Genomic DNA, 27411 nt, shown 5'->3' with positions numbered 1-27411 from the left:
TTGAAGTTTATTTATTTCGTCCAGGAAAAAAATGTTGAACCATTATTATTTTATTGTTTCATTTTAGCGTTATAACCAACTCTGATATATAAGTACAAGAGAATGTATAATTGCTTGAAATTTATTTTTGACGAAGTACAAGAGAATGTATAATTATTCGAAATTCATTAGCATTATAAATATAGAAATAAATTTCAACCCATTCATGAGTTGATCACCCTACAATTCACACGAATCTCTCCAGCACTTCCTGTAAGAACTTGAATCTTGCTCATCTTGATCATGGACTCAGCGAAATCCCGTAACCATCTCCTGTTACTCATAGCATATTCACGAACTTCTGCTAGAGACTCGGGGCTAGTGGTTAGCGTTTGATCCGAGGTAAACAGCCCACCGTTGTGTAAAACATTAGTGTAATAACTGTTTTCGAAGGTTGCGGGGCTCAAGTTCATTTGAACGACCCTGTCGGCATCGACGGTTCCCTGAGGATTCCTAGGACACTGCAGCCTCAGTATGAAAGCATACAAAGGACTTAACGTCGGATCAGGGCGATTGGTGGAGTCAAAATTGTATAATCTGTTGCTGAAAGATGTGCAGTGAGCACGTCCGATGGTATGTGCCCCTGTATTATTGTATATTGATCATATGTAATGTAAGTGCAACAATACATCAAGATTAATTTACGAGTTTTGGAGTAAAATGAAAGGAGATCGAGGCCACCAAATGGAGGTTTTGGCTGATGTTCTAGCCTAAATTGAAGCTCAGAGTCAGATAGAATACCAACCTGAGAGTGCTATCATATCGTCCTGTGACAAGTTTTTCTTGGCAAAAGACTGAGTGAGTTGGTTGAGGTTAAAGAATGGTGCAGGTATATCGACAGTCTCTTCAGCTCTTGAAATACGCCCGTCTCTTCTCCCCGCTGGGACGTCCCACCCGAGCCCTCTCGTCTGCAGTAAATTAAGCCAATGCCACGAAATAAAAATATCAACTCATGCCATTCGATACTAATCTGAACCTATATATGGCATATAGTTGAATTCAGATGGACAGAACACAAGAAGTGTGATGGATGAATTTTATTTTCGGGTTTTAGAGTTTAAAAATACTAACAATGAAAACAGAGTCCCTTGCTGCATATGCCAAAATATCAGCACATGAGACTACTCCTCTGCATTCTTGTTCTAATCTGGCTTTGGCACTGTCGATCACCTCGAAACCTCGTAGAGTACCTGCATTTGGAGGGCCATCCTCCTCCGCCTTGTTCCCCGGTGTCGTTTTTATAAGGATGGATCCATCACAACCCTGATAATATAATCATTTATATAGAACACAATAAATAGTCAAAGCAAGAAGTAAAGTTTTCAACTTTCTGATGTGTTGTGTTAACTAATAACTAGCTATTACCCTAACAAAGCAGTCATGAAAATGCATTCTAACTAGACCAGGAGCGATCCCTTTGTCTCTGAAAAATGCCTCTTCAACTTCCTCCCATATGATTGATTCCGCATTCGGACACGTCTTGTTGTAGTAATCTACGCGAAGCTGAGCTTCAACTTGAGACCACCCAATGCATAAGAAAACCAAGATCAAAACTTTTGGTAACATTATATGTATATATATATAATTCCTTTTCTGTTATTGCCTCCCAAAATATCTTAAAGCATGTATAGGTATAAGAATGAAAAGAGAGATGATCCCCATGAAGATTTAAGTTGTCTATTTATAAGGGTAAATGTTATGGCCTATCACAAGTTGCAGTATTGAGGAAATGAGATTTCTCCTTGAAACCTGGCAGAATATGTATACTGTGGAGAGATGAAATATTACTTTTAATAACAATATGGCCATGCATGCATATTTTTCAAAGAAATCCTAACTGAAAAGTTTGTTAAGCTATAATAAAGAATTGAGGCGGTGATTTAAAAATTTCAAGCTCCAATGGTCATTAAAGTTTCTCCAAAACTCGCCATGTCTTGTTTTTATTCGACAATTACATGAATGCATTGTTATATTTGTATACTCTCATTACTGCATTGTTCTCCCAAGCACGCGCTTAGCTTGTTTTTCGTCCTCCACTCCTCCTCGTCGTCGTTCGATTACTGCATGGTACTATTTGATACGCAAGATCCTCACGATGTTAAGTTCAAATCTCATCAGTTGCGTGATGATGCTAAGTTCAAAATCTCATCATGTTTAGTTATGTTTAGATTAAATAAATCACTATCCTTGTTGTATTAAAAAAATATATAAAATAAGGATATATGAAAATAGATTATTATTATTATTATTATTTTTATTGCTCTTTTTAAGTATTTATTTTATTTATTCTTTTATATTTAATTATTTTTAGTATTATTAATTCTAATAATTATTATTATCATCGTCCACGTTGTGTCTATACTATACCATATATTATGTATGCAGGGGTATTTTTTTTAAACCTCGGTCAACTATTTTTTTTTTAAAAAAAAATGACCTCGTGCAGTGTATTTGAAATACATTCCAGGAATTCATTTTTTTTAAAAAAAATGGTTAACCAAAGTGAATTCCTCAATTTTCTGTGTTTGTGTGTTCTGCTGTGTTCTTTATAATATATGCCAAACTTAAATTATAAAACATAATAACAAGTACAGGAGAATGCTCGAAATTTATTCAGTGAACATGCTCGAGTTTAAAATGATTGAAATTTCAACCCATTCATGAGTTGATAACTCTACAATTCACACGAATCTCTCCAGCACTTCCTGTAAGAACTTGAATCTTGCTCATCTTGATCATGGACTCGGCAAAATCATGTAACCATTTACTGTTACTCACAGCATATTCTTGAACTTCTGCTAGAGACTCGGGGCTCGTGGTTAGTGCTTGATCCGAGGTAAACAGCCCACCGTTGTGTAAAACATTAGCGTAATAACTATTTTCGAAGGTTGTGGGGGTCAAGTCCATTTGAACGACCCTGTCGGGATCAACCGTTCCCTGAGGATTCCTAGGACACTGCAGCCTCAACATGTAGGCATACAAGGTATGTATCGATGGATCGGGGCCATTGGTTGAGTTGAAATCGTATAATCTGTCGCTGAAAGATGCGCAGTGAGCGCGTCCAATGGTGTGTGCCCCTGTATTATTTGTATGTTGATTATATACAAGTACAACTATGCATCAATATTTACGAGTTTTGAAGTAAAAGGAAAGGAGATCGAAGCCAGCAAACAGAGATATGGCTGATCTTCTAATGATTTTCTAGCCTACATTGGAGCGCAGATAGAATACCAACCTGAGAGTGCTATCATATCTTCCTGTGATAAGTTTTTCTTGGCAAAAGACTGAGTTAGTTTGTCAAGGTTAAAGAATGGATCAGGTATATCATTAGTCTCTTCAGCTCTTGAAATACGCCCGTCTCTTCGCCCTGCTGGGACGTCCCACCCAAGCCCTGCCGTCTGCAGTAAAATAAATAAAAATATCAACTCATGTCATTCGATACTAGATGAGCCTAGCTAATACCTATAATTACGTCTGGCATATAGTTGAATTTCGATGGACAGAACACAAGCAGTGTGATGAGTTTTTTCGGGTTTTAGGGTATAAAGTTACTAACAATGACAACAGAGTCCCTTGCTGCATATGCCAAAATATCAGCGCATGAGACTACTCCTCTGCATTCTTGTTCTAATCTGGCTTTGGCACTGTCGATCACCTCAAAACCTCGTAGAACACCTGTGTTTGGAGGGCCATCCTCCTCCGCCTTGTTCCCCGGTGTCGTTTTTATAAGGATGGATCCATCACAACCCTGATAACAAATGTAATAATTTACATCATATATAATAAACAGTCAAAGTAAGAAGTAAAGTTTTTAACTTTCTCATGTGTTGTATTAACTATTACCCTAACAAAGCAGTCATGAAAATGTATTCTAACTAGACCAGGAGCAATCCCGTGGTCTCTCAAAAATGCCCCTTTAACTTCCTCCCAAATGATTGATTCAGCATTTGGACACGTATTGCTATAGAAATCTACTCGAAGCCGGGCTTCAACTTGAGACCACATCCCAAGGTATAATAATACCAAGCTCAAAACTTTTGGTAACATTCGATATAATTCCTTTTTCTGGTATTGAGTTAGAGAATCAGAGGCTTAACAAAGAAGAAATTCATTTAATAGATAACGCGATGTTTACTGTACACTTACATATATACAGCGAAAGCCTAATAAGAAAACACTTGTAACACATCAGTTGCTACTGGAAGAATATTCTAACCAACTAATAAATCAGAAACCAAAATAGAAAACATGCTCCCATATCGTTAGGTCACATGAGAAATGCTCTGTTGATGCAATTCCTTTGCTTGCACCAACTTTCCCTCGCAAGCTTAGCAGGGGATGAATATCCACATGAAGCTTGAGTCTGTGTCGAATAAAGGAAGTGGCCGATTTGGATTTGTAAGCACGTCAGTTGGTTGGTCAAGAGAATGAACGTGCTGGATGGATAAGGAGCGTGACATAACTTTTTCTCAAACAACGTAAAGATCAAGCTCCATATGCTTTGTGTGAGAATGGAGGACTGGAATCGCACTAAGAGCAATAGTGCTCGAGTTGTCACACCATAAAACTGGTGTAGTAGATTGAGGCACGCAAAGTTCTCGTAGAAGAGATTGAAACCATATTAATTCCGAAGTAGCGTTGGATAGGATAGATCTGAAATCAAGTTTATGTGCACTATATATATGCATGAAGACAAGGATAACAAAGCTTCGGCCCAAAACCGAAGTGGCATAGACGCATCGGCAAGGAGTGAAAGTCCAATTTCAACAACATGCCAATGTTAAGGTTTTAATATTCTATTTTGTTGTGAAGTGTGCGGACAAGATAGTCTATGACGAATGCCAATCACCCCATTCAGTTTGTAGCGATTTTATTTTCTATCCAAACTGGACCTCAATTGTATTCTTAAACCTTTCCAAAAACTTGGAAAACTTCAGATGTGAGTTTCAAGAAAAATATCCATATGTATCTACTGTAGGCATCCACGAAGCTAGTAACGAAAACCATTAGTTGAAATTGTATGTGATGGTGTCCCCAAACATCGGAATAAATAAATTGAAGTGGTTTGGAATGAAGAGTATGAGAAGATTTAAATGGTAATTGATGACTTCTCCCCAATTCACATGCTGAACAAAAAGGCAAGTACATGCACATTACAGTTATTCAAGACTTTTTTAACAATAGGTAAAGAAGCATGTCCTAATCTAAAGTGGCCATGGATCCAGTATGTGTGGACCTTCTTTAAGCAAAAGCTGAGATGCCTTTTGAAGTGATGGCTTGCTGGGAATACTATCATAGGAGATACTGGTGTGAAGACATTTTGCTGAAGATGAAGGAATACGAAGTGGCTTTCCAAGATTGAAACGACGCAGGCCCTTGTGCAAAATCCCTTTGAGAAGAGGAGCCCACGTTGTTAGATCCTTTCAAGAAAAATTTGTTGTCTGAAACAAATTGAGCAACACTAGGCAAATTTTTGTTGTTTGAGACACTCGAGCAGAAATTTATTCAAGGACAAAATACAAGAACATGAATTTGGACAAAATTTAGAGGATCCAATATGGGATATTGACAGACCTGTTTCATTTGCCATGTGAACCTTACCACCACCTGAATATTCAGATCCAAGACCGAGATTCGCAAGTCATTGGTAATGTGATGTGAAGCACCCGATTCAGGGAACCACCGGTCATCGTTCCCTGATTCAAAACCTGTTGTATCTACTGTAGCCACTGGATGTTTATTAAAGGGCCTAAACAGGGTTGCTAAGGATATCGAGCCCCCGTCTGTCTCTGCAAAGGAATAAAATCCTTGTCAAAACGATAATAACACTTGTGTGCTACACGACCATCAACGCCACAAATCTGGCACACCAGCAGTCCATTGTAATCATTCCATCCACGTTTATCACCTCCAGAGCTCTTTCCACGACCTCTACCACGTCGAGGAGAACTTTGATACCAAGTTAGAGAATCACAGGATTGACGAATCAATGCGATGGTTACTGTACACTTGTATATACAATGAAAGACTTATAATAAATCGACACATGTAACACATCTATATATTGCTATACTGGGAGAATATTCTAACTAACTGATTAATAAATCAGAAACCAAAATAGAAAACATGCTCCCATCAGGTTGGGTCACATGAGAAATGTTCTGCTGATGCAATTCCTTTGCTATCACTCAATGTCTCCCAAAAAATCTTATGCGTGTATTTGTAAGAAAAAAACATGATACCTGTGAAGCTTTAAATTGTCTATTTGTAAGGGTAAATGCATGTTATGGCCTAGCACAAGTTGCAGTATTGGGGAAAAGCTCCAATGGTCGAGCCATTCATGATCATTAGTTACTTCAAAATCCGCCAAGTTTTGATTTTATTCGACAATTTATATGAATGCATAAATGGTTATACACTCTCTTGAAAGTAATTAATTACTGCATTGTTAGATCCAAAGCACGCGCTTACATATTGATATGCTTAAATAAAATTACAAGAAACAACTTAAGTTCAAATTATCTCACTGGCTATGTGAGATAAAGTTCAAATTTCATCTGCTAAGTGAGATTTTAATTAGTTAGGTTATGCTTAGATCACATAAATCTCTATCTTCATTCTAAAATATATAAAAAAAAATTAAAATAAAAAAAACAAGGGAATAGAATCCGTTTTGGAATGAAATAAGAATTTTAAAAAAAATCATAAATATATGATAGTTTATGGTTGCGTTTACTTGCCTTGATAAAGGTAGGATGATGTTATTAATTCAATATCATCATCTCTTTACTTGAAAAAAAATCAATTTTTCTCAAATCTCAAAGCCCGTCATTCCACCTCTATTTACCCTTATTTGACGTGATTTCTCATCCTTCATATTTATACGTATAACTCATCATTATCATTATTTTGGAAAAAATCCACATATAACCACGTGAACTAATAATAATTTAAAATATTAAAAAATAATCCAATTCAAATTTTATGAAATTAAAAGTAAAAATAAGATTATTTATCATATGTAGAGGATAAAATTGTAATTCTTTCATCAATCGTTACTTAAATGATAAAATTAATAACTCGAAGTAAACATGTAACTGTTTATCCATTATTATTCTATATCCATTAAATTCATTTTAATAGTCCTAGTATAATTTATCCATATATAATCCTATCTCACTAATTAGTAAACGCAGCCGACAAGTATCATACATAATGAGAAAGTAATAGAGTGACTAATCCCAACTTGATTCCAAGTTTATGAGTGGTAATATAAAATAAAATGGTGTTAATGAAATTCAATAATTTTGAACGACCAATTTGCCTTTTATGATGATTATTTTTTTGATCATCATCATCATCATCATCATTATTATTATTATTATTATTATTATTATTATTATTATTATTATTATTATTATTATAGATTGTTAACTGTTTAATTTAAAGTCAAAGTTATTATTATTATTTAAGTTATTACTGTGATTATTATTTTTTATTGACCTTTTTATTTATTTACTTTTATTATTCTTTCATATTTATTTATTGTTTTGGTACCATGAATAATTATTATTTTCATCATAGCAGCTCGTCGTCATCATTATTATTATCGCAAAGACGATAATTTTAAATTAAATTAATTATGAATGGTAATAATTTTGTCAAAAATAAAAAAAATTAAGCGAATATAAAAGGAATAAAATGGCTAACCTCATAGAAAACGGTAAGGAGTGATACCATTCCCATCCATTTGGGAATAGTTAGAAGGTCCCAAAAAATAATAGTCCGATATATTTTATGACATAGAAATGACAAAAACAATAATATCAGTCTAATAATAACTATCCGAGAAAAATATGTACAACCAACTGCCGCAACAGTCTATGTAATATCACAAACTCTATTACAGTAATTACAGAGAATAAGATCCTGATGTACAATATACGCCGACATATTTTAATATAACACACAGATATTAAATATCTTGAAAAAATAATCAATAATGTTAGGCAGAGAGCCATCATGAGCAGCCAATGCTCGAAATCCTCCAAGTACAAAGTAGCTCAAGATCTCTATTTAGTTCCCATCCCAAATTTGAAATATCCGAATATTCCAAGGACTAGCGCGGTAAGACTGAAGGCCACAAGCACCTTTTGCATGTAAAGAGAAGATATAACCGAAGGTGAGGTCGTGTATTTAGAACTGGAAGATGCAGTGTCTTCTAAGTCGTTTTCAGGTGAATCAAGGGCACTCGCATGCTGGGATGATGAGTTCTTATTTGATTCATCGCATGTTAACGATTCCTCAACTATTTTTTGCACATTCGTAGCTTTGTCACCCTGGAAGTTCAAACCTCAGATCATTAGAATCTTAGAGAGGCCTTTATCTTATATTATGCAAAACATTTTTCAGGTCAAAATAGCTCACCTCGGGCAATTGTGGACTCCCTTCATGTATGTCATCCTCACTTGAAATCTTGGGAAGATTGCACTGAACTGATCCAACTTGATGATTCATCTGCAAACGAATTCTCCAAGGAGCGGTTCCATGTGCTTCATAGTGTTGGGCACTACGTTGCTGTAAAGGTTGGCGAGCCCTTATCTTGATCCCTGTGCCAAGGGTGGTTTCATTGCCCACAGCAGGGTTAACATGCAAATGGGAGGCATCCACATCTGCCACTTTAGATGTAACTTCACTCTGTGAAGGAGATTCTAGTTTGTTCTTATCCTCAAATAATTCACCTTCTGGAACACTTGGATATTTCTAGATTAAGATGCATTAGATAGGGTCAGTTCAATTGTAAATATATTCAGTATAAAATATGCTGCTTGATCAGAGAGTTTGGGGGGGCCGATCCTGTATTGTTTGGCTACCCAAGTACCTATAAAATTGGTGTTTGATAAAAGATTTTTAGTTGTCTTGTTACAAGTTTACAACATATACAGCTATTGATTTAACAGGGAGATACTTGATTCTACACCAAGTTCACAAGTAGGTCTATGAAAGAGATGCAAATTCCATATACATATACCTGGCAAAGGGACGCAACCTCAGCCTCCGATTCGCTACTTGAGATACAATCCTTGTCTAACGTCAGCATGTTTATGTACTTGGGACTTTCAACAGATGGCACTCCATACAGACCACCAGAGTTCTGCTCCACTGGGTCAATCAGTATCGAATTCAGGAAATCATCCATCATGTCATCAGCATTTGTTCCATATTGAAAATGGGTATTATTTTGGTTATTGATGTCATTATTGTAACCACTGTAAAAGAACGGGTTCCCAAGCTCTGCTTGCAGCTGCGAATGTAATGGAGAGAAGATTTTCCATTCGGGTGCCCCTTGCACTGGGGAGGAGCACAAATTTTCCAGTAACTTTTCCAGTTCTGGGTTATGCTGCAAAATGAAAGTAAAAAAAAATGCTACATAAATATAAGCATAAGAAAATATTAACAATTTCAAATGCCACGATGAGTTGAATTCTTTTAACTCACTGGAGGAGATGCAGTTCCTGAAATATCGTATTCCATTTTGCCAGCAATGAGAACATCTTCTTGCTGATCAATGGGAACTGGATTTTCCTCCATATCTTTGCAAGAATTCAAAGTCGGAAAGCTTTCAACACTTGAATCCTGTGCTTTTGTAGATCCATGGTGCACTGCAGTAAGCGTTTCTGATTGGTCATCTTCAACAGAGGGGGGATTAACTACGCTGGGAGATGATGCAATCCCATCAACTTCGTCAGAATTCGAACTCTCGGTGATTTCATCTTGTTTAAAATCAATCTTTTTGAATAGACGAGACAGCACAAATGGACTCTGGCAAAAAAAAACCATAGAATTATTTACTCCACTTTCCACGACAATAAGCACCGATAAAATTAATTCAAGCATCGAAAGTAATTCACTAAATGATCAATGTTGCTATTTCTACACAGTCTCCAGACCAAGAGAATTAAAGCCACCACAATTGAAATTAACCCGTAATCAATAAGAACAAGCTCATATTCTTCTTCACACAAATGGCCAAAATAGGTAACATTTGCCCTCTTAATTAAAGTCCCAACGGTTTCCAAATAACACGAAATCAAACGATCCACCCAGAAAACAAAACAAGAACCCAATAACATAAAGAACAGAGCTCCCAACCTGACCGGGATGAGTGCCATCCAACGATTTTTCAGTCGCACGATACTCATGTATGACCCAGTTAGTTCTCTTGCCATCCGGAGCACGGCCGGTGTAAAAAACTAGGGTTTTTTTCATCCCAATTTTCACACCCTTCCTGGTGGTGATATTTCGATCTTTACCAGTAGCTTTCCAGTAACCTTTCTGCGTTGCACGATTCAATCTCTGCCCATTTTGATACTTCCGATCCTTGGGGCAGAAGAAGAACCATTCGTTGTCAGTCGATTCTAAGGCTGACAAATCTGCCCAAAAATAAAAATAAAAATGTACACAACATTCGCCAAAAATGGAGTCTTTTTCGAGGAAAACTCAGTTTCAGGTCAGCCAAAAGAAAGCAAGTTAGAACTGAGAACAATCAATTACCAGGTAAATCCCAGGGCTCCCATTTACAAACATCAATTTCACGTATGGCACGGACATCTTTATCTTGCCTGTTGATCTTAAGCCTCAAATAGTGATCGATCAGCTCCTCGTCGGTCGGGCGAAATCTATAACCCACCGGTAACGCGTTTACGGGGATCACAGCCATGAAAACAAGAAGCAAATAGTTTTCTTCGATACGAAAACAGAAAGGTTCAAGACTAATAAATCAAAGAACAATGGATGACGCAAAAGGGAGTACTAAAGTGTTGAATAAACCCTAGAACAACAGAAGGAAGATTCATGGAAATTCAGGTGGGGTTTGGGAACTTCTTGGGAATTGTCTGTAGTTTAAGCCACTTGCGGGGAAACCATGGAAGGAAGATATGCAATCCATTTACCTTTAATTAATTATATTAGATAGATTCATAGGAAATAAATAAATGAATGAATAAAATTTTTTTTTTTGAGGAAAAATAAATGAATAATTAAAAAACTCTCTTATTGCCTATTGATTTTGTACCCATTGAGATTTTGGTATTCTATGGTGTTACTTCAACAATGTCGATAATACCGTTCAAAAATAATAATAATAATAATGTCGATAATCAATAATAAAAAAAATTAAATAATGATATTTATCGTATTTATTTATATTATAATATATACAAATATTGAGATATTTATATTAACGTCATTCATACGATACTAAAGTCAAATTACATATTTAACCTCAAAAAATAATAACTCATTCTATAAATTAAAGACAAAATGATCGATATCAAAAAAAATTTCTCTATTATTTGATAAAATTCATTATCTTATTCAATTTAAAACTCGAAAAAAACTGTTTATCAACTTATTTTCACCCTATATATTTCTTTATTTTTAACATTCCTCGATGTTATTTACATAGATTTTTTTTATTATATTGCATAATGTATCATAGGTGCATCAATATGAAATAATTAATTAAATTGTAAAATGTTATAATTTTTTTTTTTTTTTTTTGGAGTTGGAGAGGGGATTGTTTCACACGGGTTTTGTTAATATAATACGCCATGAAGCTATGGGACCAACAAGAGTGTGGGCACACGCTTTAGTCATTGCCATTGCCCATTGGCACTACAGTTACTCATTCCATATCTCCTTTTTTGTTTGTTTAAAATCTTTTTAAAAAAATAAATAAATTCTTGAGAAACGAAAGCAAAATAAAGGAGAAAAAGAATGCTTTGAAAGAGGGCATTATAATTTTATGTTCATTGTGTTTGTATATTTAATTTGTTCATTCCAAAATAAATGAGCAATTTAATTGAAATGCTATTAAGAAAATGTATTCAATATTCAGAAAAATAATTTCAATGTTTCCGTAACGAGGAAGATTTGAAGCATGAAAGCTCCATGCAGTCAATCCAATCATAACGAGCCACGTGCCGAATTGCGATTGGATTCAAAAAGGTACATGGGAAGTAGAAGTAGACTCGGTCTTCCACTAGGACCATTTGTTCTTTTTTGTGTACTTGCATGGTTTTTTGAGGGATTGTTTCGGTTGATGGTTTGGAGGAATACTTATTAATGATTATAAATTTAATTTTTTATATCAATATTTTTTCGAATTATTTTGTCGCACAAAGTTTACTCAAGTTTCTACTTGTTCCAAAACTCCAAAATTTATGAAATTTCAATATTTCATGTTTGAAATGTTGGTATGAAATGTGAATGTGGTAAATATTTGGATAATAATTTTAAAAAATCAAACAAATATAATACGCCATAGCGTAAATTTTTTTTCAAACAAAAAACATTCAAATTTGCTGAGATTAGGTTGAATTTTCCCATTTTCACTTCAAAATTTAATATTGCCACACCTGTCAAAATAGATTTTGATCAACTTAAGGAAAAAATCTATGGTCATGGCCATAAAGTATTTACGCGCCTATAGTACAGAATGACCCAGAGGGATATTGGATTTTATTGCTGCTAAAATCCCAAATATAATCATTATATTTTGTGGATCATATTATTTTTTTAGTAATATTTATTATGGTATAAGAACTATTGATAAAATATCAAATTGATACATAAATTGATACATGAACTATTGTAAATTATTTTATTGGTACATAATCAAATTAAAAGGTCAAGTTTATCCTTAATCTAAATTGCTATTAAGTCCAATTAATATTAATAAAATTTGATTAGTACATAATTTTATTTTCAAATTTATTTATTGATTAATTTTAAATATATCATATTTATTTAAAATTATATCATGATAAATAATTCTCAAGTAAAATTATACAACAACAAATATTGTAATATATTGATGAAACTATAATATAATAAATATATATAATCGGAGCCCATTGATCTTGTTTTTATACTGTTGGAAAATACATAATCACCATTTTATTTTTTCAAAATCTAATATTGTTATCTTGGAAATCGAACATCGAGCTTGGATTTAGATCAATCTTTTCATATTATTTCCCTTATTACCATAGAATTTTTATGTACTCATTAGTATCATTATCAACCTTACATTAATGCATGCACCACATAAGAGAAATCATATGTTTTCCCACAAAAATGATGTGAAAACGAAAAAATAAAAATAAAAATATACTATTCGAACGGAGAAATCTCGTGCATGTCTTGTTTTTTTTGGCTATTTAAATTCTTTGTTCCACATCTTAAATCCATTTCAAAATTACAATGAAAAAATATTAGTATTTAGTTGTTGAAATCAATTGATACCTAGAATGCTTAAAATCCTGGCTGCAGAGTGCGGTTTTAAATATATGCACATAATAAATGGAGTAAGTTTCGAAACTCCTAGCAAATTATTATGCCGGCTTAGTAATGACATTAATTAAGGGTTGGATCTAGCATCCACTTCTAGACGTCAAAATGAGGGTAAAATAGACCAGAGATGTTTAAAATTTTGAAATAATTAAATATATTTAGGAGGTGCCTTGTGAAAAAATTTAAGCCGTGACTTTTTGTGAGATATACCTATAAGCGTCTTTTGAGTTTCGGTTGGCAACACATCATTGTCAATATTTTATATTTTTTTTTTAAAAAAAAAAATATTTAAAATACTTCTAAATAGGAATTGGAACGAGTCTCTCGCCAAACGTGTTATCCACTTCTGCTGCCAAAATGAATGTATTATTTAAACCTTTCCAATGGTCAAATCGAATGTTTAACTCTTAAAAAAATAATAATAATAATAAAATCGAATGTTTATTTAATGATAATAATAATAATAATAATTCCATTTCTACTAACCCGGCAAAGGGTATCCGCGATGGACCCGCGCTTGCAAAATGATAGTAAATCCTAATTCTATTTTGTAAAAAGGCCAACAAAGGAAGCTTTGAGCTGGCTGCATTACAATACAGCACTCGAGTCACTCTTGTTGCTCCATTCACACATCCTATTCATCAATTCTATAGATGTCATTCTCATCTCCCCCGCACTTCACCGATGGCTGCAGCGAAACGTCGCGTGCCTTCGTGCGATATTGACTATTGAGAGGGTAGAAGCAAGACCAAACTCCGGCTGGGAACTTCTGCATGAAAACCTCTAGGGAAACAAGATTTGGTGGCTTGAGACTGGAGAAGTCCTCATCATCTTGCACGTTCAACTCGGACATCCTCGACCCTTCTTGCTATTCTCGTACAATTTTGCGTTCAACTCGTGCCAACTGGTGTCATGTTGTCAGTCGAGAGCATGGCATTCTCATCGGTGAGAATACAACAGTGAGTCTAGCATGATCCGAAAGAGAGTAGTCTTCGGGCCACGTGCCTTTCTCCACTTCTGTGGGGAAGAGAACTGCATTCTTGATACTGAAACCCGTTGTTTGCTCGGTGCCATTGACAACATCATCCCAGAACTCATCGTCTCTTTGCTTCGAATATGAGGAGTTCCAAATTCGGCGCTGGAAAAGAATTCCACATTAAGCAGAATGAAGAAAAAAGATGACAAAAATGCATAATTATGGCGGCGAAAGTCGTATTATATTACCTTAAACTCATTATAGTCGAGAACACCATTTCCATCAATGTCTGCTTGAACCCACAATTCTTTCAACTCTTCAGCACTTAATCCATTACAATGGCCAATCAAATTAAGCTGCGGGAGAGCCAAACAGCGAAACAGTGTAACCATCTTTCTGAAGTAATAGTGTGAAAAAAGCCTTCACTACGAAGAAAATTTGTACAACTGAAATGGCTACATACCTGCCGTAACGCTTCACAGAAGCCCGAGTAGGTGATGTAATCACCATGGCTATCAGCTTTTAGGAAAGCAAATGCATTGTCCTCTGTCAGCGAAGCTCGTCTGAGTTGATACTGTAAAGATGAATATGCCAAGGTTGAGAATTAAGCAACACGAAAACTGAGAATTCGTTGTAGAATGGAAAGCCTCAACTCGTGTGGAGCGACATAAGCACAGCATTTTGATTGTTGTACCATATAGAAGGTCCAAGCAAATATTGCTCTCCAACAATTGTACAGAATTTTTTTTAAATCAACATGACCTCTCACCTTGAACATTCCAAACACGGCTTCACTCCAACTTGTTTTAAGTAATTTCCTGTATCCATTAGGATTAAGAAGCCATATGAAATCTACACCGCAGATGTTCCCACGATGATTGCGGTGGCTCACCCACTGCATTCAAGGTATGTCATACTTCAGAAATGAATTTATAAAGAAACACGGAAGAAGATAAGTAGAGATATTGAGTTAAACAACCTTCTGCGCATCTGCATCTGTATACTGATGAGCAGCATCATACGATGAAACAAATCCCTGAGATCGAAGAAACTTGTAAACATGACCTCTCTTGCTTCCATTCCAGTCACTGCCTTGTAAGAAAAACACAGCCAATTATGTGAGATTCATCTTATATTGGCCTTGAGTCATCTAAAACTTAAATACTTAAAAACAAGAATCCTGAACTTACCCACACAGAAGAATAGGCAAGGGATTGAGTTTGTTTTCCTTTTGATATGATTCCACATATTGCAATATCTTATAGACCTGTTAATGAAAATAAGCCACGGTAAGTTGCGACTGAATAATAGCAGGGCAAGACTCGAAAAATAGTATTTTTGCATACCTGACGCAATCTCTCTAAGCATAAACTTGAATCATGTGGAAACAATAAATGGGTATTCACTATAAGAATTTCTTGATGGACGTTATTGTTTCGACATGGATAAATAGGGGCAATCAACTTGACATGCAGTAGCTGAGCTACTCGATCGCCGAAATCATTGAAAAGTAACTCCCTGTGGTCGATGATCCTGAAGCAGTCCTTGTGCACAGCGGTTAAAAGACCTGAACAATTTCAAGAAACAACTTTACATTTGAATTGGGAACGAAGTCATCGGAGAATTAAATAAACTGAGCACAATATGAAGCTTATGATACAGAAAACTACAGAGTCCTGATACCTGAGCATGTATAGACAACAATACAGAAGTCCACTCCACTTTTGGTTAGGACCAAATCATTTTACTTCTATCAAAACAACTGCTCATAACCACTTTTTTGGTACTTCCGCCCCTACCCAAACTTCACAACATACCGCGAATCCACATATATACAAGAAAACAAGAAAACAAGAAAACAGCTGATGCAGCCAGGAACCAACAAAATTCCATCACATAAATCATCATGCAGTGCACTTTAGATACTTCTAATTCAACACAACAAGATAAAGAAAATACATGGGAAAAAGAAACAGCTGCAAGTGCCAAAATTGAAGTAATGGCAATCAAAAGTTTCCCATCCGAATATCAGAAATAGAAAGAGCTAAAACACATACCATCTCCACGATTATTAGTTCGCGCAAGCTTGAAATTGATGTAACCAGCATCCCCAAGCCTCTTGTCATAAATACTGACGAGTTCTTCATTCCCAATCCAGAATTCCTGCAACAATTCCCGAATAGAGAAGCTAAAATACCATAAAAGGTAATGTTTTTATATGAATATTATTCAATAATGTCAAAGGAATGAAATAAAAACCTGAAGACAGATGATGGAAGATCTTTCATACAACAACCGATCCAAAATCTTTTGGTTTCTGTTCAGCCAATAATCTTTAACATCGCTTTCCCTGTAGCTTGGATCCTGCTCTCGCCACCACAAGGCACATTACAAAAAACACCATTAAAAACCCAACAATTTGCAGGAATCTAATCCACAAACACACGAACAATACAGCACACGCCAACATACACACACAACCATAAAAAAAATTTATATCCATGATTAGCGAAAATCTGAAATTCTTACATCTTGATTGAGTCTTTTGTAAATCGGGGCAAGAATATTAAAAGTTGTGCAAGAAACACATGTTGGGTCCGTAATCGATGAAGCTATGGCGTAACTCCCGATTCTTGATACCCTCCCCCGGCCAATCTTCTTGCTTTTTCTCCCCATCCCTTTTCGTATCCTATGAAATGGTAGGCAAGTACGTGTGATTCTCTAAAAAAAAACAGAATGTCAGCAAGTTTTGATAAATGAAACAACGAACAAAAGTTCCAAAAACAGAAGAAAATATCGGATGATTGTTATGGTGGTGCTTAGTTTGAAAGAAAAGAATGGCTAATAAGAGAGAGCTTAGGACTCTGATTAATATTCGTTGATTTTCTAGAAAATTTATAATGCTGTTTGAGAATGCAAAAGGTCGAAATTAATGGGATTCGGCCGCCGCTATAAAAGTACATTACCAGAATAAACCCCATTAAGAAATATTTTTCTGGATAAAAAAAATTATCTTAATATATAAACTTAATTACTTTTTAGTTCAAACTTGTAAAATCTTTACAAAGTCACCATATATATATTTTTTTAGGGTTTTTTTATTTTTACTGTAAATAAAAAAATAAATTTCAAAAATACCGTAAAATTTAAAAAATATCATGAATATTGTAAAACTCCAAATCTGACAGCGGACGTTCAAAGGACGTAGGCCGCGTCCGCTACGCTGCCCAGTAGGCAGCATCCTCCGCCACGTGGAGCGGATGTTGCCCAGTAGGCAGCATCCTCAAACACCCCATGCACATTTCTCTCATGTAAAATTTTAATAGGCGTCTTCAACCCATACATTTTAAAATATTAGCACACTTGCCCCTTCAAATGAGTTATTGTTGCGCACGCGCCCCTCATGCGACTGGACAAAGATATTGATATTTTTTTGCACCAAATACCCCTGTGAAATGTTAAAAATGCATATTTGACTCTTGTGAAAATAATTTTTAAATCTATTCAACTCATAATACACGATTTTTATAAAAATTTAATTATAAAACATTTAGCAAACATTTTTTGTTTTATTATTTTTATTTTTATTTTTAAATTTATTATGATTATATAGTTGTTTTCTAAAAAATATTATTATTTTATCTTGTTATCATTATTTTTTTAAACTTTCTTCTTGTTTCCAACTTTTCCATTAAAAATGCATTCATAAACAAGATTTAAATACCTAAAAGTACCAAAATATTAAATCAAAATGATAAGTGCATGATAAGTACCAAATATTTTTAATTTTATTTATTTTTAATTTTTAATTTTAATTTTTAATTCATAATTTTTAATTTATTTATTTATAAAAAAATTTTATTTTAACTCTTTATCATTATTTTATCAAATCACTTTGTGTTTTCAACTTTTCCATTAAATATGATTCATAAATAAGGATTTAAATATTTAAAAATACTAAAATATTCAACCAACTGATAAGTTCATGAATGTTACTTTTTCGATTTAGAATTATATAAGCATGTTATTTTATTATTGTTTATTATAAATGTGCAATGCATATTCTCGAAAAATTTAAATTTTGGTTCAATAATATAGAGTCCTAAATCGAAAAAGCAATATGTTTGACTTATCAGTTCAGTCTAATATTTGGTAATTGAAATTATTTAAATACTTATTTATGAAAATCGTGTATTATGGGTTGAATAGATTTAAAAATTATTTTCACATGAGTCAAATATGCATTTTTAACATTTAACGGGGTATTTGGTGCAAAAAAAATATCAAAATCTTTGTCCAGTCGCATGAGGGTCGCGTGCGTAACAATCACTCATTTGAAGGTGCGACTGTAATGATTTTTGAAAAGGTCAGGGTTGAAGACGTCTATTAAAATTTCACATGGAAGAAGTGTGCATTTTCAATATTTCACAGGGATGTTTGGTGCAAATAACTCAATAATTTAATAATCACGGACTATATATTATAATTAAAATAATATTAAATGAGTAATGTGTGGCCACTAGGCAGCGTCCGCTCCTCGTGGCGAAGGACGCTGCCTATTAAGCAGCATCCGCTCCTCGTGGCGGAGGACGCTGCCTATTAAGCACCTTGTGGCGGAGGATGCTCAATAGGAGCGGACGCGGCCTACATGGTTTGAGCATCCGCTGTCAGATTTGGAGTTTTACAGTATTCTTGATATTTTTTAAATTTTACGGTATTTTTAAAATTTATTTTTTTATTTACAGTAAAAATAAAAAAACCCATTTTTTTTTTTTAAAAAAAAAAAACTAAAACCGCTTACATCTTTTATATCAATTTTATAAAATGAGTTTTCGACTCAATCTTACTTTTACTTTTTATATCAAACAAATTGTTTTCATTATAGATCAATTTGACATTTGTAATACATATAAATCGGTGAGATTATCTTACAAGATACGTGCTCATAGTTTACTTTGATTAACTTATGTTATTTATTATTATTATTAATAAAAACGAAATTGATGGGTTTAAAGTTGAAAACTGGTATATTCATTCATTAACACTAAAATGAATCTATGAAGCAACTTTGATAGATTTTATATTTATATTTATGATATAATATAATTTATTAATTTTTAAAATATTACATTTAATCGTAGTTATTTTAATTTTTAAGTTATATATTATCGACTTCAGTAATTGTAACTTAAGCGTGTGATGGAGAAGTATTAAGTAACATAAATGTACAAAACAAATACATGATAATTGATTTTACGTGTAAATGTAATTACTGAAAACATCTAAAATTATACTATTTTGTTATGTTCATAAAAAGTTAACAAATTGGGGTGACTCATTCTTCGTAATTTTGATTTTTTTTAAAATTAAAAATAGGGGTTAAAATGGTAGAAAATATATATAATTTTACTTGCAAAAAATCAAAGCTTTTGGAATAAAATCAAGTAGGAGTTATATTCCAAAATCCAAGTTATCATGCACTTATCCCTTCCACTTTCACCAATATCCTAACCTCACGTTGATTATTTAATTGTTGTTTTTGTTATCATTGGAACTTGTGCTTGTTAAGTTAGAGAATTTTATGCCACTTTTTACAGTATAAACTATATTCCATATGCTATTTGATCGGTAATATTCTGATTTTCGATGGCGAATAGAAATGCTTAATTTATCAAATTAAATTTGAAATTCACTTAAATTTTTGTAAACCTAAACAAGTGAAAGAATGTGGAATTTATAATTTTCAAATCCCAATCTAACAACAAAATACAACCAACCGCGCGTAAAATAAAATTCTACCTCCTATCTATATTAATTACTTAATTAATTCCCAAAGAAATGCACGAGTTTACCATCACTCAAATTGACCATAATTCTTAAAGTAAATCATTTGAGGTGCGGAGACTTTAGCAAAACACTAAAAATATGCTCATTTAAATGAATTTTGAGTGAGAACCATGATAATTTAATCATTCTATTTGTAATTAATAAATGTAAATGATGGCGTATATAGACTAAAAAATATTAATCTCTCCCCCAACTATTAAAAATCGGATCCATGCAAGTCGTTCATCGAACTAATTCTCGTGCTTGCTTTGGTCATCATCACTCATTACCTTCATTTGAAGTGGAGCTCATGTTTATTATATTATTATTATTATTATATTTATTAAGAATCTCAAATCGAGACAAATTTGGTATTTTCCATTATATGATTTTTTTTAATCACAAGTATAATTTTGATTCATATAACAAAAATATAATATAATTTCTCGTATTACTGGCGAAACTTGTTTATCACAAGCAAAAAAATTATAAAAATTATAATTTTTTTTAAATAAATTAAGAAAATTAGACGCAATCATATAAAAAATGGATATTAGTTTTGACATGTATGCTAGTGCACTAGTTTTTATTGCGACTCCTGAGCCACTAAATAACTATAGTTTAACATGGATATTTAATTTATGTAACATAATGTCCATTCGATTTAATTATAGATTCCGGACCCAAAAACAAAACGAAACAAGGAAAGGAAAAGAAACAAACGGCTCCCCACCCATGTTCTTATTAGAACATTTCGGAAAGTCTTTTTAAAATTTTTTAAATCCACTGAAATTCTATCCAATCCGATTGTGTGTTAGTCCATTTTCGTGTTCGATTTATTTTGCACAAACAATCAATTAATTGCACTGCAGATGATATGATGGGGAAGACCATGTTACGCCCAACCACATCCAATGGTTCAAACTTCGTGCAAGCACCAAACGTTTTTTTTAAAATAAAAATAAAAATAAAAAATTAGTTTTGATTACACACATTTCAACGTCCACTATTTTTGTGAACGATCATTAAAATAGATTAGTAAATTTTAGTGTTTTTTTAAAAATCACTAAATTAAACTCGTTAGTATGTTTTATTCGTTTACAAAAATCCTGCACACCAAAACGCGTAAATCAAAAATATGTAAACGTTATAATTGATTATATTGATATAATTCAAAAATTTTACAAGCATCACGTTTCGATCCGTCTCTTAAAATTATAATATATATATATATATATATATATATATATATATATATATATATATATATATCCCCAACTTATCATGCCTCATTACTCATCATACTTCCGAAACCTTTAAATTTTATATAAAATAATAATAATTGTTTTCATGATTTGAATTGCCAATATACACTAGTCATGAGGACCTCTGCCAGGATATTTTTTGTGGGCAGCTTTGATTAAAATTGCGTATATACACCTCTATTATTTGCTTAAAAATTAGCTACTTTTTTATTTTATCAAATGTATAACGGTAGATATAATTTTAAATGAAAAACGAGGGAAAAAAAATGAGTAAATCGTGTTAGAAATGCTGGATTGTGGCGGCGATAAGGTGAAATTAGATTCTTTACTTTGAACCAATATATGAAGGTGACTTCATGTCTATCTCATTAGAATTATACGGGAGGGAATTGTATCATTTATAAAATCAAACATAAAACCTTATATTAAATGAGGTAAATGCGTCTGAGTATTATAACATGAGAGTGAAATGTGTCTAATCTAAAGAAAATAATAATAAAGGATGTATCAACTTATTAGTATTTTTTATTGATTTTTACACTTTTGTTAAAAGAGGTTATAAGTGTAATTAGCCCGAATAATACACTATATGATATGTTATATTTTTATTCATTTGAATTTAAATATAAATGAGTACGACGTGAAATATTTGGATTTGTAAATGATTTTTCTATGAGAAACACAAATGAATTTATGTGAGTATCACGTATTAGAGTGTGCTTGGTTAGACAATCCAATCAAATAAAAAAATTTAAAGTGTTTTATTTTTGGTGATCCGAAGAATAGTCGAGACCAAATTACAGGCCCAATAGAAATATTTTCTGAACAAACTAATTGTAGATTTGTGAATGAAATTTCTTCTTTTATATATGTATATATATATTTATTTATTTATTCGTATCTAAGTACTTAAGATTCCTAATTTCTGCATCAATAATGATAATGGGTTCTACTCATGTATCTCCAATATTGGTGTGATTTGAAATCCATCGATTCAACATTTTCCTTCCAAACCAAATCCTTTTGTGCTTGAAGCAACCAACCTTATACGGCTCGTGATTAAAATGGAATCTCAATCGAACAGATGTTATTAATTTCACAACAAAACAAACAATCTACAATCTACATATCATGAAATTATTTCTTTGAACAAACAAACGAAGCCTTCAACTCATCAAATGGATCCTGCCTAAGCTTTAATCAACAAATTTATTCTCAACCTTAGAGTTAACAGTCATTGCTAGTTTGCTACTTTAAACTCTCGATCTCTTCAGGTTTAGCAAACCGTCCACGGATTCTCGGTTGGCCGTCAGCCAGTGCTTTCCTACATGCATACTGGTATCAAACATATCATTAGGCCGAATGCGCGAAAGACTATTTTTTGTCGCATGTTTAAAAGGGAAAAGTATAGTCTGATTATAAATTCTTCACACATTAACACACAATAACAGTAAATATTCGTTTCAAAGGACACGTATTTGAATGCTAACCTTGATTTTCCGGCCGAAATTTCTCTTAGACTTCTTATTCCAGTACCTGGACAGCTGTTCCTTGCGAACTTCAGAAACACAAGTTTTCACTATCCCCAGTGGGGAGTGCAGAAAGGTTACGTTATCATTGCCAATCGTCTGTCATAAAAACGCAGTATCAATGACCCTGCCCCTATCCTGTTAAAGAGGGCAGAAACATCTATACACTATTCAGTTCATATAGTTTTTTGTAGAACCAATAGATGCAAAAGTGGCTGGACCAGTTAACAACTTAACATGGAGCACAGGTCAAATCTAAACCATAAACTCCTCATTTCTTACCAATGCAACAATAGGAATTCAATCCAACATTATCATGTCGCAACATAAGAATGCAAGTGAATATCGTAATAAAAAGTACCTTGACATCTCCTTCACTAAAAGTTCTTCGGATCCCACAAGCAGCATCAAAGTCAATAACCGGAGGATCAAGAAAGTTCAGCCTCGGTGGAGCCTCGCGCACAGACTCCCTCGACAATAGACAACTCGAAGCAGCACTCTCCTGTAACAGGTTCCCAGCAAACAACTCTTCATTAGCAATCGCCTTTGCTTCGTGCTCCATGACAGGAATATTAACAACAATTGGGATTTCAGACAAGGATGCTTCAATTGCTTCTTTTTCCAAGAGATCCCTTTCACATTCATAGAAAACTTTATCAAGGAGTTGCCCATTCTCAATTGATGATTCATTATTAGCAACCACAAAAGGTTGAGGGGGGACGGAATCATCCAACGCAGAAATCACTGAAATGGAAACATTCATTGGATCAAGGCTCATTGATGGCACTTCAATTACTGGTTCAGGAGCACTGAAGAGATCTCCTGCTCCCCCGAGGTAGTAATCTGATATAGTGAGTGTTGGGTTGACAGTACATGGTGTTCCCTATACAAAGATTCAGGAACAAGAAAGAAGTTGTGTGAAGAGAAATCAAGTCTGCTATTACTTACACAAAGTTTCTGGTTAGAGAAGACATATTGAGCAGGAAACAACAGATTGGCAAATACATATCACTCAAAAGCATGCAATTAGCCAAATAACTAATAAACAAACAGAGCTAGAATAAGCATGACTACATGGAAGATCAATAACTCCTCTATTTTTCTGTGTAGCATAATATTTTGAACCCAATAATTCCAAATTCAAAAAAACCGCCTCAATCCAAGAGCCACTAAAGGAGATCGTGAAAAGAAAGGATAACAGAGGGTCTGATACTTGTATCCAGTATTTGTGGCGAGGGAATGATAACTGCTGAACAATTTAGAGAGAGAATTTATTTATTTTTTCCAAAAGAGATCCAATCGAGCAAAGAAGAATTCGAGTGCTTTCTAATATGCTCATCTGATGACAGTAAAACATAACAAATAGTGAATCTTTGAAGCAAAGAGATCGAATTTCCATTCTTCCTCTCTACAATTAAATTCTACAGCATGTGCTTAACATTTCACAAATATTCTGTTAACCTATAACATCATTATATTATACTATCTAATGGTTCGAATAAATACATTCATAAAAATTCAAACCAACGAAGGGTTAGCTCCAAAAACGAACAATTCCAGAAAATTACAAAGGCCCAATTCAAGAAAGATAACGAAATCCTAAAACATCAATCTTCTACCCAAAAATGTCGATTGAGAACAAAATAAACAATTACCCACGAAGCATTTGGCCTGTGAGAGCACCCGAACTGCTGTGGGAAGTTTAGCATTGATGGAAACATCAGGCCGGTATCAGCATACATTTACTTCACTCAGTGTAAATTACAGAAGGAAACAAACACAAGACCCTGGATCTTATTGATAGATTGTAGGAGAAATCATTGAACGAATGAGAGGTCCATTTATAGGTGTAGAAAGAAAAGAGGGGAAACAGGAACAGCGTGTGAAAAAGAAAGGAATCTCGCGTTATTCGAAATTTTATTTATATATATATTTTTTTTGACAACTAAAGCCTAAAACATATTCTAGGTGAGTATATAATATATATCATGGGTTTTTTTCTTCTTATAAATATATAGTTTTTTTGTGTTATATTTAATAACATTTTTTCTATTCTTTTATTAATTACAAGAACACTTACGTATCAATTTTATGAGACTTATTTGAGATGATTCATAAAAAATATTATTTTTGTTTCAAAAGTGATATTCTTTTTATTCTAAATATGAATCGAGACCGTTTCATAGAAATCTCATTATTTTTAATCGTAAAAATGTACATATTAATTACGTCTTGAAAATCGTATATCTATTTTTAAATGAATTAAATAGAAATAAAATAATAAATTTGTATGTAATTTAATTTTCTAAGTATTTTTTCTTAATATGTGTGACAAAAAATATCTATATAATCGGGATGGAGAGAGTTAAAAATTTCTATGCAACCATTTCATGCGTCAATTTTGTAAAACATATATCCAACTCGATCAAACTTATGAATAAGTACGATTTTTATGTCAACAATATTATTTTTTACTGCAAATATAGATCAATTTGATTAATCTCACAAATATACATTTGTGAGATAGTCTCACAATTATGACATATTTTTCTTCTAACATGTTTGGTTTTGGAAAAACTATGATTTAATTTTTTTTTTAAAAACAAACATGATTCTTAAATAGTACATATTATTAAAATAATTAATGATCATAAACAATGTATGTTAGCAAATTACTTTGATATAAAATCATATAACTTGAAATAAATTAAACGATGGTATTGAAATTTAAATCTTGTTCCGAATTAGGAAATATGAAAATATATAAATACATCTTGATCATTTTAATTATTTCATACCAATATATTTTATATTTTATCACTATATGAGCGCGAGCAACTAAATATACATACATTGATATTGAATGAAAATTTTAACATTTAAAATGGACCACTTATGAAATTCTTATATATTAAAAACGGAAATATTTATCTTAAGAGTACATCTAAAAATGAATATTTATCAATGCATGTGACATATGCAATTTTTTTAATAGACATCCCCATATATAAAGATAAATAATATATACCGAAAAATTCTACCTTAAATATCATTCTATAGATAGAGCGGAATTTCTCCGTGTAATAATATAAATCTAGATTAGCATGATACGAGCTAGGATTTGCCCTATGCAGAAAAGTGATCTAGTACGGCAAGAAAACCTAAATCCCAATGAGATGTAGTATATATGGGGAGCCGGGAAGAACTTTAATTGTATTTTTTAGTAAAAAGTTTTATTTATTCTTGCAAGTATATAATATATAGTCACCTCTTAAAAGGCACTTGTATGCTCAGCTTAAATAATAACCACCCCTTTTCCCCCAAAATCCACGGTAGTACTAAAAATATTGGGTGCTTGCTTTATGTTTATAACATGTATTTTGTTCAAGTATATGGTAAATGTTATGTGAACAAAGAAAAAAAAATTCTGATGTTTTTTTAGTCGTGTGTGCTTCCATTTTTTATTTTTTGTTTCTGGTTGGAAAATGTGTGGTTCTTAAATTCTAAGTTCATGAACGAAGAAGCCATTTTAAGCAACATGATTTTAGACAATATATATACACCAATGAGAATTGAATTTTCATGGAGATGATCAAAATGTAAAAAATATCATTTTATATTACGCGCGTACTTTTTCCATTTAATGTCATTGTGATTTGTGGATGTTAAACTTTAACAGTTAACGGCAACAAATTTTCTTTTGATACGAAATTCTTACCTTGAATGACACCATGATATCATGAGAAGCACGACTATTGCAATCTTGTTTTATTGTATATATAAATAATAATAATAATCACAACGATATTAATAAATAATTCATTTTGCCCAATAAATTTTAAGTACTTAAAAGCAATTATTGTAATTTCCATACTGAACAATAATATATGTGCTGATCAAAAGGGCACTTAATTAGAGCTGTATATATCTTGATACGATTTTATATATAGATAATAGTAATTTTGCCATAGGTTTCTGGTCTAGCGATATCCATGATCGGAGAAGATTTTTGAATTCAAGACGTCGTTAAATATATGTTAAAAAAAAACATTAATCAAATATATATCATTTTCGTGCATATATACAGTATGGAATATCCGTGTTGTCGAATGCTGTAAAGTGATAATTTTATAATATGGTATTGCTTTCAGCCGATTCTCTGCTCCAATATCCTTCCACGCTATTCATTTCATACTTGTTAAGCTACTTTGCTGCAAAGCCTGCGAATACAAAATCCAGCTGCATGGATAATATATATATATATATATATATATATATATATATAAAGTAATGATCCACTCGTACTAGTGTGCAGGGATTTTGTGTGCACTGCGTGATGTTCGCGCGAACATCTGAGATGTTAACGCGAACATCTAAAAATAAAAATCAGATGTTCGCATGAACATCTCAGATGTTCGCG

The 27411-nt window shown here is 33.1% G+C and overlaps 5 protein-coding genes across 6 annotated transcripts; all 5 read right to left on the bottom strand.

The window, feature by feature from the left end:
* Positions 1 to 203: 203 nt before the first annotated feature.
* On the bottom strand, positions 204 to 1605 carry LOC140871514 (peroxidase 5-like). Its single transcript, XM_073274049.1, has 4 exons — positions 1405 to 1605; positions 1111 to 1302; positions 785 to 947; positions 204 to 622 (listed from the first exon to the last, which is right to left on the bottom strand). The coding sequence occupies exons 1-4, from the start codon at positions 1603 to 1605 to the stop codon at positions 204 to 206; spliced, it is 975 nt and encodes a 324-aa protein (XP_073130150.1).
* Positions 1606 to 2697: 1092 nt separating this feature from the next.
* Positions 2698 to 4044, bottom strand: LOC140871513 (peroxidase 5-like). The gene is made up of 4 exons (XM_073274048.1): positions 3883 to 4044; positions 3596 to 3787; positions 3275 to 3437; positions 2698 to 3116 (listed from the first exon to the last, which is right to left on the bottom strand). The coding sequence occupies exons 1-4, from the start codon at positions 4042 to 4044 to the stop codon at positions 2698 to 2700; spliced, it is 936 nt and encodes a 311-aa protein (XP_073130149.1).
* A 3768-nt stretch (positions 4045 to 7812) lies between these two features.
* On the bottom strand, positions 7813 to 10960 carry LOC140871557 (NAC domain-containing protein 62-like). Its single transcript, XM_073274108.1, has 6 exons — positions 10594 to 10960; positions 10192 to 10472; positions 9538 to 9861; positions 9071 to 9439; positions 8467 to 8802; positions 7813 to 8378 (listed from the first exon to the last, which is right to left on the bottom strand). Exons 1-6 carry the CDS (start codon positions 10757 to 10759, stop codon positions 8112 to 8114), a joined length of 1743 nt encoding a protein of 580 aa, XP_073130209.1. The 5' UTR covers positions 10760 to 10960; the 3' UTR covers positions 7813 to 8111.
* Positions 10961 to 13823: 2863 nt separating this feature from the next.
* On the bottom strand, positions 13824 to 17243 carry LOC140871722 (uncharacterized calcium-binding protein At1g02270-like). The gene is made up of 10 exons (XM_073274388.1): positions 16901 to 17243; positions 16631 to 16735; positions 16429 to 16534; positions 15718 to 15938; positions 15562 to 15638; positions 15351 to 15459; positions 15141 to 15266; positions 14835 to 14945; positions 14620 to 14727; positions 13824 to 14533 (listed from the first exon to the last, which is right to left on the bottom strand). Exons 1-10 carry the CDS (start codon positions 17045 to 17047, stop codon positions 14306 to 14308), a joined length of 1338 nt encoding a protein of 445 aa, XP_073130489.1. The 5' UTR covers positions 17048 to 17243; the 3' UTR covers positions 13824 to 14305.
* A 5245-nt stretch (positions 17244 to 22488) lies between these two features.
* Positions 22489 to 24826, bottom strand: LOC140872204 (uncharacterized). Of its 2 annotated transcripts, XM_073274997.1 has the most exons (4): positions 24647 to 24826; positions 23353 to 23874; positions 22953 to 23090; positions 22489 to 22797 (listed from the first exon to the last, which is right to left on the bottom strand). In XM_073274997.1, exons 1-4 carry the CDS (start codon positions 24731 to 24733, stop codon positions 22711 to 22713), a joined length of 834 nt encoding a protein of 277 aa, XP_073131098.1. In that variant the 5' UTR covers positions 24734 to 24826; the 3' UTR covers positions 22489 to 22710. The 2 variants fall into 2 exon arrangements, with proteins under 2 accessions (XP_073131098.1, XP_073131099.1); XM_073274998.1 differs by lacking the exon at positions 22489 to 22797 and having other exon boundaries at positions 22959 to 23129.
* Between the last annotated feature and the right edge of the window lie 2585 nt (positions 24827 to 27411).

This window comes from Henckelia pumila, unplaced genomic scaffold, assembly GCF_033568475.1.
Source record: "Henckelia pumila isolate YLH828 unplaced genomic scaffold, ASM3356847v2 CTG_461:::fragment_3, whole genome shotgun sequence".
Classification (NCBI taxonomy): domain Eukaryota; kingdom Viridiplantae; phylum Streptophyta; class Magnoliopsida; order Lamiales; family Gesneriaceae; genus Henckelia; species Henckelia pumila.
Note: the sequence above shows the minus strand (reverse complement) of the source record. Positions and strands in the feature narration are given on the sequence as shown.

Coding starts and splice junctions, on each gene's coding strand:
- LOC140871513 (XM_073274048.1), bottom strand. CDS start 4,044: ATGTGGTCTCAAGTTGAAGCCCGGCTTCGAGTAGATTTCTATAGCAAT. Junction 3,788..3,882: donor TTCATGACTGCTTTGTTAGG/GTAATAGTTAAT, acceptor ATTTGTTATCAG/GGTTGTGATGGATCCATCCT. Junction 3,117..3,274: donor AGATATGATAGCACTCTCAG/GTTGGTATTCTA, acceptor CAAATAATACAG/GGGCACACACCATTGGACGC.
- LOC140871557 (XM_073274108.1), bottom strand. CDS start 10,759: ATGGCTGTGATCCCCGTAAACGCGTTACCGGTGGGTTATAGATTTCGC. Junction 9,440..9,537: donor CAGGAACTGCATCTCCTCCA/GTGAGTTAAAAG, acceptor TTCATTTTGCAG/CATAACCCAGAACTGGAAAA. Junction 8,803..9,070: donor AGGTTGCGTCCCTTTGCCAG/GTATATGTATAT, acceptor ATCTTAATCTAG/AAATATCCAAGTGTTCCAGA.
- LOC140871514 (XM_073274049.1), bottom strand. CDS start 1,605: ATGTTACCAAAAGTTTTGATCTTGGTTTTCTTATGCATTGGGTGGTCT. Junction 1,303..1,404: donor TTCATGACTGCTTTGTTAGG/GTAATAGCTAGT, acceptor TTATATTATCAG/GGTTGTGATGGATCCATCCT. Junction 623..784: donor CGATATGATAGCACTCTCAG/GTTGGTATTCTA, acceptor ACAATAATACAG/GGGCACATACCATCGGACGT.
- LOC140871722 (XM_073274388.1), bottom strand. CDS start 17,047: ATGGGGAGAAAAAGCAAGAAGATTGGCCGGGGGAGGGTATCAAGAATC. Junction 16,535..16,630: donor CTTCCATCATCTGTCTTCAG/GTTTTTATTTCA, acceptor GAATTGTTGCAG/GAATTCTGGATTGGGAATGA. Junction 14,946..15,140: donor CCGTGTTTGGAATGTTCAAG/GTGAGAGGTCAT, acceptor TCATCTTTACAG/TATCAACTCAGACGAGCTTC.
- LOC140872204 (XM_073274997.1), bottom strand. CDS start 24,733: ATGTATGCTGATACCGGCCTGATGTTTCCATCAATGCTAAACTTCCCA. Junction 23,875..24,646: donor ACAGGCCAAATGCTTCGTGG/GTAATTGTTTAT, acceptor ATCTTTGTATAG/GGAACACCATGTACTGTCAA. Junction 22,798..22,952: donor ATTTCGGCCGGAAAATCAAG/GTTAGCATTCAA, acceptor GTTTGATACCAG/TATGCATGTAGGAAAGCACT.